This window comes from Pezoporus flaviventris, unplaced genomic scaffold, assembly GCF_033815535.1.
Source record: "Pezoporus flaviventris isolate CSIRO_AGI_PZ_B2104156 unplaced genomic scaffold, CSIRO_AGI_Pfla_v1 ptg000083l, whole genome shotgun sequence".
NCBI classification, from domain to species: Eukaryota; Metazoa; Chordata; class Aves; order Psittaciformes; family Psittacidae; genus Pezoporus; species Pezoporus flaviventris.
In genome coordinates this window covers 2,742,610-2,756,612 of record NW_026892631.1, presented here as the reverse complement: position 1 = coordinate 2,756,612, position 14,003 = coordinate 2,742,610, and the positions used below count along the sequence as shown (strand labels likewise).

General features: G+C 56.2%; 1 protein-coding gene across 3 annotated transcripts; it reads right to left on the bottom strand.

The window, feature by feature from the left end:
- Positions 1-5,103: 5,103 nt before the first annotated feature.
- On the bottom strand, positions 5,104-12,824 carry HLX (H2.0 like homeobox). Of its 3 annotated transcripts, none has more exons than XM_061475193.1 (4): positions 11,803-12,824; positions 11,096-11,275; positions 10,459-10,643; positions 5,104-5,373 (listed from the first exon to the last, which is right to left on the bottom strand). In XM_061475193.1, the coding sequence occupies exons 1-4, from the start codon at positions 12,362-12,364 to the stop codon at positions 5,188-5,190; spliced, it is 1,113 nt and encodes a 370-aa protein (XP_061331177.1). In that variant the 5' UTR covers positions 12,365-12,824; the 3' UTR covers positions 5,104-5,187. The 3 variants fall into 3 exon arrangements, with proteins under 3 accessions (XP_061331177.1, XP_061331175.1, XP_061331178.1); XM_061475191.1 differs by lacking the exon at positions 5,104-5,373 and adding an exon at positions 8,827-9,652 and having other exon boundaries at positions 11,803-12,816; XM_061475194.1 differs by lacking the exons at positions 5,104-5,373; positions 11,096-11,275 and adding an exon at positions 8,827-9,652 and having other exon boundaries at positions 11,803-12,817.
- Between the last annotated feature and the right edge of the window lie 1,179 nt (positions 12,825-14,003).

Below are 14,003 nucleotides of genomic sequence, written 5' to 3'. Positions count from 1 at the left end.
AATTAAATCAGCAGGTAGGAAGACAGATGTAAAGTGAAATTCAAGATGCTGGAAAGCTGCTTTTCTCCGGAGGTCCTATTCTTCCCTCCATCCGGAAGACAGGAAAGAGCAGACTGTTCATGACAGAGGAGAGAAAACTTATGGGGGTCTTTAGGGGAAACTCAATCAAAGAGATCATTTTCCCACACACTAGAGCTGAACAAACCTTAATGGCTTTTTCCTGATTGAAGAATACACCAACAATTAATTCATTACCTGAACAGTATAAAACAACCCTCCAAATGTTTTCCAGTTCTGCCAGTAGCAATGCTCGCATCCTTTCTGTGTTCGTTTCTCAATGGCTAATTCAGCTAATGGGCTAAGTATGCCTCACAAAACTGCAGTTTCAACAAAAAAAAAAACAAAACAAACCAAACAAACAAACAAAACAAAAAAAAAACCTTAATTTAAAAAGAAAAAAAGGCAAAAAAAAAGGCCAGCCATGTGTTCCCAGCATAATATTCTATGTGTATGCTCAGATATCCACATGCGTTAGAGATAAAGTTAAGTGTAAGCACATGGCAGGCTGGAGTTTGCATGGGGAAGCCAAGGGCCCATGTGCAGGTTATTAGCAGGGGGGAATCCTGTACGGTGGGAACAGAGGGTCTGCTGGGGGCGTAAGCACACACCAGCGCTGCCGGGACATCCTGTTAACTGGACCTCTGCGGAATTGATAAATGGCTCTGGATCCCTTTGTTTATTTAAATGGAAGCCAACGTTTTAACAGCAATAAAGGGCAGGCTAAATAATTCGTCGGGCCAGATATCAAGGCTAGTATGATCTCTGAAATATATGGGCTGCATTTAAGAAACTGAACCCCACTGAGCCTTCGTTTGTATACACACACGGCTCGGGCAGCCGGTATAAATTGTAAAATAAGATGACAATATTAGCATCTTCCCTTGGCTTCCCCTTGCTGAAAGAGAGCTGCAGAGGGAACTATTCAAGCATTTCCTTTATGCTCCTAAGTTAATCAAGAAACGTCAGGGAATACGACAGTTTTATAGCTTTGCAGTAAAATGCGATACAACTCGCAGACACCGAGTGATTTTACAGTTACCTTTCTAAAGCGTGGCAAAAAGAACAACATGAATTAAAACCAGCTAAACACCGTTTGCCGCTCGCTCTCGAAGGCTGGCAGTGAGGTTGCAGGAGAAAAATAATGTGTTTGTGACTTCCAAACCGGCCGCCTATGGAGAGAAATAACACCGGCAATGAAACCACGGAACATCTTGACCAAAAATTCATACCTCTTCCAGGTGGAAACTCTTAACACTCGTCACACCTTTGAGACTGTAAAGACGATGGTCGAAATAAAATATATACCCCTAAAACCAGCCTCTCCCCAGGCCCATCGAAACATGGGGAAGGAGGATGAACCTCCCGGGATCATCCACCCTAAAACGCGAGTGGGGTCCCGCTTCATCCGCCCTCTCCCCTGCCCGGCATCTCCGCTGCTGCTGCTCCTCCCCAGAGCTCCCTGGGTTTAGGTTTGGGAGCGCTTCCCGGATCGATGCCTTTACCAAGGGAGGAGGGAGAGGGTCGGGGAAGGAACCCTTCCAGTTTGTAGCCTGGCGTACTCCTAGCCCGGCTCCTCCCGGCACAACACCGCCGGTGCGTTTCGCTTTTCATCCGCCTTCCACACGCTTAGAGCTCAACGAGTTCACAGTTTACACACAGTAAAACGTCGGTACCGCGCTTAATGCTTGCGGGGGAAAGGCTCTTCGCAGGGATCCTCATAAAAGCCCTTTATTTAGCTTCGAGCATTTTCTTGTAATCAATAAGAGTTGGCTGTTATCTCCCGTCACATTTAGCGGGGAAGTTTATTGCCTGCCGGGCGGATTAAGGGCGAGACAGGAGTGCACCATACAAGGAGAAGGGACTCCCGAGTCCCGCGATCCGAGCCTCGGATTCATAAAATATAGAACCATCCATTACATTGCCGATATCTGGAGCCAGCAAATATATACAGACTATAAATTGCCGCCGGCGGGGTGCGGGCCGGCTGCGGGCGCGGGGGCTCCGCCCGCCCGCATTCCTCCCCGCGCTGGAGGGAAACGGGGGGGCCCGGCCCATCCATCACCGCCGTTATGACTCCGCGATGCAGCAAATGGGTTGTGTAAAGAGGCGGCGTTTGACAAGGTGGCATGGTTATCCTGTCCAAATGATACATAATATTAGTATTAGGGCTTAGATCATCGCATGCTTTTAAAATCATCACCGCTAACTAGAGGGGAGGGGGAAGTCCTGGGGGCTGCAGGGGCGGGGGGGGGGGGCAAATATTTCCATGTAGATAACTATTATAGATGGTGGGATTTATGGCGAGGGGTAGGCGCACAAATAAACACGTCTACTGCAGACAGAGAGAGGGGCCCGATCCGGCCGGTGCCCACTGGGCACCGGCGGCAGGAGCGAGGGCCGGCGAGGACCTGCACACCCCGCACCCGGGAGGGAGCCCATCGGCACGGTACTTTCCCACCCCCCGGGGACGTCCCCTAGCGCTTGCTAGGGGGAGGAAGCAGGGACCATCCTATCCTCTCCCTCTGACTACTAACGGGCCACGGCTACGATCACACGAGTGGTTGAGGACTGAGAGGGGCTCTCCCGGGCTGGGGTCACTCGGGCCAGAGCGTCCACACCAGGATTTGCCTTTAGAAACGCAGTATCGGGAACCGAATTGTACCGGGAAGTTTTCGTGGTGACGGGCCGGTTCTGTGCCACATCTCATCCTCTTTCTTCCTCTTTCCGGGGTTGTGATCAGGCACAGGCTGAAGGCTTGGGGCTTCAGGCAGAGCTGGGGGTTCTTTCCGGTCCCTCACGGGTCAGTGTCCTCCATAGCCCGGCTTAAATCGGGCAGAGCCGGGCGGGCTCTAGCGCCTGCAGGCAGCCAGCTAGCGGGAGAGTGAAGGGAGAGAGTGCCTGAGTCAAGGGAGGAAAGGGGGAAGAAGTGGAGAGCCCCGGTTATCCCTCCTGATAACCCCGCCGCCACTTCCCTGTCCCTGCGAGGCGGCGGCACCGTGGCAGGCGGCATTTTTCCAGAGACAACGGCTTTGGGCTGCTGCTCGAGTCGGAGAACGGAAAAGGAGATGTGGGAGAGAGAAAGTGCCTCTTAATTTGGCATCTACGCTGCCGCCTTGATGGGGGCCGGTACCGGGCATGGCCCACGGAGCGGGTGAACAGAGCCCGCTGACAGTGGTGCCGTTAGGAGGATAAAATCCCAGCTCGGCGTGATTTATCAGCAGTCTCTGACCCCTGAATAGTTGACTTACGTGGCCGGTGACACATTACCCTGGAAAAGGGGCTGGCGTGATTTGTGGAGTGTCTCTCCCCGACCCCTCTTTTCGGGTGCTGGATGCAGGAAACCCTCCAGTCTCTCTGTCCCCTCCAGCGCCCCCATCCCCTACAGCACCCCTGTTTCTTCCATCATCCCCATCCCCTACGGCATCTAATTCCAGCATGAAGGAGGCTGGGGGACTCCCGGACAGATTCGAGATAGAGGAAAGGCACTGGTCATCGCGGTGGGAGGGGGGGAGAGCAGGCGATGAAGGCCGGGAGAGATCATAGCCTGGGACCGAGCATAGCTGGAGGGGTGTGATGGCTGGAAACCTTTGATTTGGGGTTTACCCGGAGAACAGGGGTGGAGGAGGGTGGCCTGGGTTTTTTAAGGCAAGCAGAAATTTGATTATAGCGTACGGCAGAGGTCTGTGATTTGCGGTGAGCGGATTTCATTAACTACGGCCGTTCGAGTCTCAGAAAACCCCGTCAGGGCCGCGGGCCGAGGACGAAACTGACCCCAGGGGCGGGTGGCGAAAGGAGCTCGGCCACGGCGCCGGTTCTTCGGGTTGGGGAGGGCCGCGGCGGCTCCGGGATGCAGCGACCGTGGGGCTGGCACGGCCCCGGGCACTGCCCCTGCTCGGCTCGGCTCCCTCCGCAGGCCCCGGGATCAGCCTGGCTGGATGCGGCCGCTTTACCCGCAAACGGGCAGCGCAGCCCCGTTGGGGGGCGTACAGGACGCCTTTTGCCCCCTCTCCACTCGTGTCACCTGCTGCAGCCGCCACCGAGGTGAAGGGAGTGTTGACTGTGTCCCCCACCTCAATGTTTACCTGCGGCACTTATGAGGATGATGATGGTGGAGGCAGTAACCGGCCCCTTGGCTGCCCGCCGGAGCGGGAGTGGTATCGGGTCTAATTGCCGTCAACGAATGTCGCCGGCAGAAGGAAAAACAAAAGCTGCCTCCAAAGATCCCGGAGCTGAATTTGGCAAGGCTCCTAAAGACACCAATTAGCAAAGGCTAAACCCATTAATGAAGTGACGGCTCTCTGGTTTCAGCCAGGTGGTGCAGATCAGAGCGCCTGTATCTGCAGCAGAGCTCCGCTTCCCTCCAGCCAGGACCTCACAGAGAACCTCAACATCAATAATACGCTTAATGGATCTCATTAGGGCTGGGGCCGCGAGTCCCGGCCTGGGAGCAGAAGGATGAGGGGAACAGGGGGATGAAGGCAACAGGGACGGGGGGGATGAAGTGAGCGGGGAGGCAACGCTCCCTTCGCCCAGAGACAGGCTTCCTCCGCGGGTACCTGCCGCTTTCCGCTACCTGCCAGAGCTCACGGGTTTGGTGAACTCAATCTCTAGCCGGCTTTATCGAATAAACGAGATCTTGGCATCACCTTGCCGGGCTCATCCACCTCCTCACCCCTTCGTCTGAGCACCCTTAGTCCCCCCTCGAGCTTCGAGCATCCTCGGCCAGACCTGTTCCGCTAAGCCGGGCAGCCCCCGCAGCAGCCCGGAGCTGTGGAAGCAGGCAAAGGGAAGTGATTTGTAAAGAAAACCATCCAGACCTCACCTTTGTAAAAGCGGACAGAGGAAAGGAGGAAGCATTTCCGCTTCAGATATGGGAAAACATCAAATAAAGAGGGGGAAAGGAACACTGGGGTAGGATAAGCTCTGACGAGGTGAGCTAGAATATTTAGTTAATGGAGGTGGACTATGAAAGGAGACTTCATATTTCTCTCCGAGGAGTCTCTCCAGGTCCGCAGCCGAGAATACACAGAGCAAACGTTGTGCTTGAATTATAGCTGAGGGTTTGCTTTATTTGAATTCACTGGTGTTTATTTAAGAAAGTGAATAAAGGTTTTGTGTAAACAGCCATTATTTCTGATGGGCGCTCAACAGCAATAAGGAGGGGGTGGTTTTTTTAGTCGAGATTGTGGCAAAAGTTGACATTTCGGAGATTGCAGTTTGTCTTGCCGACGCCAGGCAGTCCCGAGGCATGAACTGCAGGGAGAGCTGTGTGTGCCTGCGAGTGTGAACCGGCGATGCCGAGCGGAACGGGGTCTGAAAACAATTATTTTTTAAGACATCAGCTTAAGCCCGACATTAAAATAAAGCAAAAATATTTTCCTAAGGAGCCGGGCCGAGCTCACCTAACGAGGGAGGCGAACTCGGGTTTCGCTGCCGACGGGGACTGCAGGGGGGGCAGCATCGACCCAGGGAGTCGAGGGGGACCCTTTTAACCCCCCCTTCCCAAAACCCCACAGCAAGCTCCTCGCCCGGCCCTTATTGCACCGTAAATCGCTCAAAATATCGCGTCTGATTTGGTTTATTATTGTGTTTTGTTGGTTTTTTTTTCTTCCAACGTGGCGATGATTTCTGAGTTTGACTCCAGTTTCTTTGGAGATGGGAGGTTTCTGTGAAGAAATCAGGGGAGGGGAAAAGGATCTCGTTGGACACCTTAACACAGAGTCCGGGAAAGGAGGGTTATTGGGGAACTACTCCCCGGGATTGCGCTTGGCAGGAGCTGGCTCTGACCACCCCGGCTGTGCATCCCAGCGGGTGTGAATGTTCCTGACGGGGCTGGGACGTCGGGGCGGCCTCCTGTTTCGGTATTAGCCCCATTTCCCACACATGCCATGCAGGAAGGAGGCAGGGAAGCCTCGGTTCTTTGCGTATCGCTCCTGTTTCTTGGTCTCCCGTACAACTAATTTCTAATAAGCTCGAAAAATCTGTGCCCGGCAGTCGGGGAGGGAAAGCAGAGCGGGTTTGTGCCGGAGAGCCTGGCCTTGGCCTGGCGTGAGCAGCGGACTTCGAGGGCAACGCCGGGGAAGCCCCTATCGGCCCCTAAGAGGAGATCCCTGGCAGGGGGTGCTGCTCCAGCACAGACTCGTGTCGGCGGGGGGTGTCCAACCCAAGGGATCTGAGATCGGCTGCCAAGGGTCTGGAAAGAGACACAACGGGTTTGGGGGAGGGGGGCAAAGAAAATCTGCAACCCCCTCGTTGAAAGACCGTCGAGGAATTGGATCGGTGGGGGAACCGTGGGCTCCTTCAGAAATCACCGGAGTCAAAAGCCTTTCCCGTTATCAGTTGGTAGTAAAGCAAACAAAAAAAGGGCACCCCAGGAGGTTTTTGACCTGTTCGGCGCGGGCGGGGTGCGTTGGCTATTGCCAGGTCGATTTCGCCGATGAATGGCGATCGAGCTGCCTGCAGTCTCGACACTGTTACGACTTTTTGTCCGCAGAAATTGAGTAGTAACTGCAGCAGCGCAGGACAGCGAAAACCCCCTGTCGAGACGGGCACAAATCCCCCCATCCGCGCATCTTTCCCAAAACTCGCTTTCACGGGTTTCCTCTACCTGCCCGAGGAAGTGCACAACGGCAGCAATGGAGGGGAGAGATTCTCTTTTCCCTATCACTGTAAAACCCCACCTCCCAGCAGCAGCCCGAGGCACGCGGAGCACCAAAACCTGGAGGTGGAGAGGCAGGGAAGCAAAATGGGCTGCAGGGCGAAGGAATTTCATCCGAACTCCTTCATTCGGATCTGAGAATCTTCCCCCGTAGCCTGCTGAGTCCTAACAGTGCTATTTTTTACCCCCTTTTGCAGCGTTACCTTCAAAAGGTGCCATAAAGGTGCTGCTCCTGTTCTCCCCCCCCACCCCCCCCCACCCGGGCTCCAGCCGGGCACTGCTCTCCTGTTATTCAGGGAGGTGAAGGGGGAGCCCTGTGCTTGGAAGAGGCACAGATTCTTCTAACCCAGGGGAAAAGAAACTCTTTCCCGACGCGCTTTTCCTTTCTCATCTGTTAACAGCCACCTCAAACCCCTCTCTCCCGCACGGAAGGGGAGAGGAAAGCAAAACCAACAAGCAAACAAATTCCTGCGTGTCCGTACACCACATCACGGTGGTTTGTCGGAGGAGGACCAGCCGTGTTTCGCCAGACATCTATCCCATGGGTTTCTTTACTCTCGGGGGAAATTACAACCAATCCCATAGCGATCCCCGCGTTGACGGGCACAGCAGCAGCCCGAGGAACAAACGCTTTCTGGGCTGGAAGCCAACGGCGTGGCCCGTTCTGCACCCCGAAAAGCCGTGACACCCCCGTTTCCTCCCTGACAGCGTTTTAAAGGCAAAACCAATTCGCAAGCCCCTTCTCAACTCGTCTCCCCTCTTCCTTGCCCCAGCAGGCTCGGACGGGCTCAGCACCACTGGGGCGCTGCCCTGCGCGGGGGCTGGCTCATCTGGGTGCGCAACAGAGCTTTGTGCGCGGCCCTTCTGGAGATGAACCTGCCCGTCATGCCTCTACCCGCTCGGTTACACCTTATTTAAAACTTTACCGTCCCCTTTTCCCCCAGCAAAGCAGCCTCTTGGCTTGCCGTTCGCCCCAGCTCCTTCTCCCTGGTATTTGTGGCGGGGGGATACTGTATTTTCTGTGCCTTCAGCAGGTGTTTATTCCTACTGGAGTTACCTGCTAGCAGGCGTGTCCCCGAGGATAGCGTCCTCCCCGGCAACCCCCCCCCCCAGCCCCAAAGAACTTATCGGTCCTACGCCTTGTTTCTCCGTCCCCTCTTTCTTTCCAGCGGTGTCACAGGCTCAGCGCCCATCGGCCCAGAGGAGGGGGAGCGGCTTCTCTTCGCCTGCCCTCGCCCCGATCTCCCGGGACAGGATAAGGCCTCCGCAGCCCCTCGGGTGTGTGGAAACATAACTGCTCCTGTTAGGGCCTCGCAAAACGCCCTGAGACACAAAACAGTGGGCAAGGACGGGGCTCCTCACCGCTGCGGCTTTTGCTTTAATCGACGCTGCCTGGTAAGGGAGGAGGGAGAAGCAGGCTGAACAAGAAGCGGTCCCCCCTCCCTCCCCCCCGTCCTCTCCGGTGACTCGGGAGGAGCAGAGCACCAAACACCGCTTCATCGAGGAGCGAAGCCGACGATGAGCCCTAGCGGAGTCCGGCCTGGACCCTCCGGGAGCCCCGTCGAGAGAGGAGCGGAACCATGCTGACACGATATTCTGCGCCTGCGTGACGTCATAGAGCACCCATGTGACGTCATAGAGCACTTCTTCCCCACGCCGCCGCGCGGGCTTGCAGAGAGGTGCGCGGCAAATCGGAACGACACCAAGGCAAAGCAAACGCACAGACAAACCCCGCACTACAAAACCAGCCCCGCAGGGTCTCCGCAGCACCCCAGCGGTCAGACGGTGCGATCCCGTCCTGCCTTAAACCCCCCAAAACCGCCTCGCAAGATCCGCATACAGACACGCGCATCTCAAAACGTTACTGGCAACTTTCGCACCGGGGGCATAATTTCACTTCATCAAATCCAGTTCTTGTCATCGCCTCCATTCGAAAAGGAAGGGGGGAAAGGGACAAAAAAACCCAAGCTGGCTCTGCCTCAGGGTGGGGGTTGGGGGTGTGTGTTGTGTTCCCGGTGGGAGAGACAGCGGCTGCCTTTGGAGAGGGGTGAAGGAGCCAGGGCAGCCTCAGCATTCCTCTCTGCGTCCTGGTCAACAAACTGGCGTGGTTACAAACCATAGCAAACATTTTATTTACAGGAGATATATATATATATATTTCTATATTTTGTCAGTGCAGTATTTCTTGGCCGGATTATTCGAAGCAACACGTTGCAACCGATGAGGACGTTGGCAAAATACTTCACATTGTAAATTGGTTTGGGGTGGGGGGGGGAGAGGTGGAAAAGAGAGGGATTTCAGAGCACGTTCTCAGAGTCCCTCACTCGGATTTCCCTGGAGAGGACAAGGGCCAGGAGACGGAGAATAAAAACTATAAGTGGGGAATAAAGAAATCCCGCTCTCCTGCGAGCAGCGCGGAGGGAGAGAGGCCGCCCTCCGCACCGCCCTCCCAGGGCTGCGGTTCCCGCATCCTCGGCCCCTCGCCCCGGGCCGGTGATGGTGCCGGTGCCGGGCCGGCCTTACCGCTCTCCCGGGGGGGATGAAGGGAGATAAATTAGCGCGCAGGTCCGGGCGCGGAGGCCGCCTCGTCTATAGGCCGCTCCGCGGCTCCGGGCTGGCAGCAGCAGCGGCTGGTTGCGGCGGGGAGGGGAGGCCGGTGCTGCCGGAGGACTTGCCGAGCCCGGCGGTGGGCAGGCTCCGCTCGGCACCCTCAGTCCGTTCCGTGTCGCTGGGGTTCATGTCGAGAGAGTCGGCGTCGCTGCTGTCACTGTCGCCCTCGGAGCGGCTGGGGCTGCACTCGGGGTCCCCGGCGGCGGCAGGCTGGGCGGCGGCTTGTTGGGCCTCCGGCTCCGGCGGCGGGTCCTTGTCCTTCTGGGCTTGCGCTTCCTTGGAATGTCGCCACTTCATCCGCCGGTTCTGGAACCACACCTTCACCTGCGGCCGCACCGCCCTCAGTTGGGTGGCACGGCCAGCACCGCGCTCCGCGCACCGCTCCGCGCACCTCCCGGCCGCAAAGCCTTCCACCGGGGACAGGCAGCGCGGGGAAAAAAAGGGGGCGCCGGCCTCAGCTCCCTCTGCCCGCACCCGTGAGCGGCAGAGGTGGCTTTAGTTCATATTTACCACCTACACCCCCCTCCGAGCTGGTGTTTTGGGTTGGGGTTCTTTTCGTTTGTTTGTTTTTGTCTTTTCTCTCTCCTTCTTCCAGGAAACCAGCTCTTGCTCAAGAAACCACAGCGTTATACAATTCTGTGCGCTGCGGGCCGTCAAAAGTGGAATCATTACAGAGTGGCGTTTAATGATTCCGTTTGAAGAAGACTTTTCACTTCCCCAGAACTAAGGATTTCACAACGCGGGGAGAGATTTAGAACGAAAAAGAAAAAAGGAATAAAACGGGGGGGGGGGGTGGAAACGATACACATTAAAAATAGTGTGTTCGCTTCTACTTCCTTTGACCTAAACTGCCTCCTACAGCGAGTTGCACTTCAGTAAAGCACACACTGATGATCATCTGCCTCGGCCGTGGCCCAAAGCAAAGGCGAAACCTCTGCACCGGGCCGCGAAACGCAGCGAGCCCTGCGAGCAGGAGATCCTCGGGGGGAAGCCCCCCTCCTCATCCACCCCACTAGGGATTAAGAAAGGAAAAAACGCTTTGCAAACACACACTACCACCACCCCCACGTCCCCCAGTATCCCTATAAACTGGAAGTAAAGTTTTGAAATAAAGCCGAGGCCGTTCTTACTTGAGCATCCGTCAGTCCCAGCATCGCCGCCAGTTGCTTTCGGTCCGGTTTGGTGACGTATTTCTGGATTTCGAACCGTTTTTCTAAGCCTTTCCTCTGCAGGTTGGAAAAAACAGCCCTGGACCAGGAGCGTTTCCTCTTGTATGTCTGGGGCAGCGTGTCCTTGGTTAAAACTGCGTACGGACCTGTTGGGGGAAGGGGGGGGGGGGGGGGGAAGAAAAGCAGGAGGAGAAAGAGAGAGGGAGAAGGAGACAGCGTTATTAATGTCGGTGCCTGAAAGGGGGCCTTAAATCGATCAAAATAACAGCTGGCCTGCGGTGCTGGCAAGGCCCGGGCCGGCACAGCTGGGTCCGGGTAGCATGTGCTTCCTAGGGCAAGGGTGAAGCGGTTTGGGACCGGAATGTTTTCCTCTCCCCCCTCCCTACCCCTTTTCTCTCAGCGCAGGTTATTATTTTTGTTCTAAATGGGACGGTGCTTTGTGTCAGACCCTAATCGGCTCTTCCTCCCCCCCACGCAGCCCGGCTTTCGCCCAAAATCAGAGCCTCGCTATTAAACACCCGATCCCTCCGGGGCCGGGCTTCTCCGGGCGGAGGTCCCTGTGCCGCGGGAGGGAGTGTTGACGAGGGACGAGATGTACCTGGAAAAGTATCTTGAAACTGGTGCTGAACTGAGCTCCTTGGGTTTGTGTTTAAGGGACCCAGAATAGCAGAGGCCTCGTTAATGGGGTCTAGAGACGCGAAGAACTGGCCGGCGGAAGGCTGCAAGGTGGGGAGATGAACCCCAGTTTGGCGGCTGGTAGTTAATAAGGAGGTCAGATCTGTGGGCACAGGAACAAGGAGAGCTCTGTTACACCGCGGTCGAAACCGACACAACCCGGCAACCCCGGGCGGAGCGGCTTGGGGAGACCGGGCAGCCGCCTCTGTGCCCCGGGGCTCTCCTAGGAGAGGCGGCCGTGCCCCGGCGATCCGGCATCCTCCGGTGGATTCGCTCCCTTGACCAGTATGTTTATACTCCCCGGAGAGATAAAGGGGGGGATATTGCAGCGAAAGCCGTTAAAACAGGCTGTGCCCTCGGAGGCAAAAACCCCGGGCTCGCTTAGGGAAGTGAGGCCGTTCCGATCTCGATGTTCCCGCTATCGCTATGTGTGCCAACGGCGCAAGTGCTGCCTGAGCGGGGCCGGGCTGTTTGGGGAGCTCTATTAGAGGCTTGGATTTATAAAGCTTCTTTTTTAACCCCCAAATAACTCTTTTCTCGGCTAGATCATAAAGTTTTAAAACTTTCGCGAATAATACTATTAGAGCATAAATAAAGGAGCACGGAAAGCGGTCAAGGCGGTTTCTCTACCTCTCAGCGTGTTGCCTTCCTTGACTTTGGGGTCAAACTCCGCCGATAAGATGCGGTCGATGCCGAATTTCAGGTCCTTGCTGGCGGGAGCCGGCGCCGAACCGGGCGTGTGGGCGCCGGGCAGCCGTGCTGGGGCCGGGCCGCCACTGCCGCCAGCCGCCGCCGCAGCGGGGGACCGGTGGTGCGGGGGCCGGTGGTGCGGGTGGTAGGCGGCGGAGAGCGGCGAGAGGCGCGGCGGGAAGGCGGCGGCCGGGGCGTCGGGGGCCACGACGGGAGTGGGCCGGAGCGGGGAGGCGGTGGCATGGAAGGGACCGCCGTGGTGGACGGCTCCCAGGGCCGCCGGCATCCCGGTACCGGGAGCTCCGGGCAGGCTGTCGGTGGGTCCCCCCGCCGCCTCTCCTCCGGCGTGAAGAATGTCTGCGATGCAGAAGGATGGCTTCTTCCCCGCCGCGGTGTCCAGCGGGAAGCAGCCGCCGGCTGCCGGCCCCGATGCAGAGCAATAAGCCGCTGACCACAGGCTGAAGTTGGAGGCGTAGAAAGGAGCCAACCCGGCCGTGTACATCCTGCCCGGGGAGGGGACGCGGCGTTTCTCTGTTCAGCTCCCGGGTGCGCGCCGAGGAGCTGCCCGCTGCCCCGGGCTCATGGGGGGGGGGGGGGGGGGGGCGGCTGGTGGAGTAGCACTTGCCGGAGGGGCAACCACCACCACCCAAAACCAAAACAGCAAGAAAAAGAAAAAAGTCCCCAAAACCCACGGCGAGACGGAGAGAGCGAGCGGACGAGGAGCAGCGCAAACAAAACAAACTCAAACCAAACCCCCTTTCCTCGCACCGCGGGGGGGAGGGGGGGGTATTATTTACCCCTCCCTAAAACTTTCTCTGGCAGCGACACTCCCGGCTCCGGATCAGCCTTCGCTCTCTCCCCGCCTCCAATGGGCGATCGGCTCGGCCGGGCAGCACCGCCTGCAGAACACGCCCATGAAGAGCCGGGGCGTGGGCACGGGACACCGCGCAGTTGCGCGCAGTTGCGCGCAACTGCGCGGTGTCCCGTACGCACGCCCTGTCCCGAACTGATTTGCCCCTCAGGGTACTCCCTCTCAAATTCCACTCTTGACTTTTACACCCACCACCCCCAAAAATGTGTCTGCTCTTTCTGCAGCGATTTCCAACCGTTTGAAAGAAACGCGCAGACCAGTTCTTGGCGATTGGAAGCAGTTCGGTCCTCCTGGAAATGATTCCCGAGGAAATGCGTTTCCTTCCCGGGTAAATGAGCCTGGGATAGTCTGGAAGAAAATGATTCTGTGCTGAGGCACGCAGCGTATGAGTTTGTGAGAGCTCTGAGCTATGTCGGGCCCAGGACACGCTGGATCCTTCATTAGCAGCGACTAATTAATTAATTAATCAATAATGGTTTGTCCATAATGTAGCTCTACAGCTATTTTCCGTGTTCTCCAGCAGAGAGGCTGCATCTGTTTCCACACCAAGCTCACCTGGAAAACCATTTGTAATTTTGCAAACTTCTGATAACTGAATCACCCCCATTTTTCCCTTTAGAATGCAATTATTACCTATATCCACTGCAATAATTTAGGGAGAAATTGATGAAAGCGTCTTTTGCGCTTTTTTCTCTCCCTTTTAGCATCCACGTTTGTCCCGACCTCGCTCTGAAGCACAACACTCCTTTAGTTTTCTTGCACGTAAACCAGTCGCTGCCGTTTTGAGCAGGCTCCCGGGTCAGACGATTGCAGTTTACTTTGATTTTGTTACAAAAAAAAAAAATTATTATTATTATTTTCTCAAATAGCTTCCCAAATTCTGAAGGATTTCGGGGAACCACAAAGGGAAACTATTTCTTTTCCCGTGAAGTACAACGCCGTAGCTCTTGTGTGAATACTGAATGCACCTGGGAGCGAGGGGAATGCGCTTCTTGGGCCGATTTCCCGGCAGCGCTTCGCTTTGCTTTATATTAACGACACGAAACCGAAAAATAAAGACTGGCCTGCCTGCCAAGATGTGTCCCAAAACCGAAGGCGAACCTTGGTTGATTAAGTTTGAGGTCTTCCTGCTTAGACAGCGGAAACCCGCTTTCCCTTGCCCCATTCTTGTCCTCCCCGCCGTGACGAGCAGGGCTCCAGCCTCTCGCTCTCAAACCGGATCGAACGACTCCGGTTCCTGTATCAGTTCCACTGACATGATCCCGGCCGG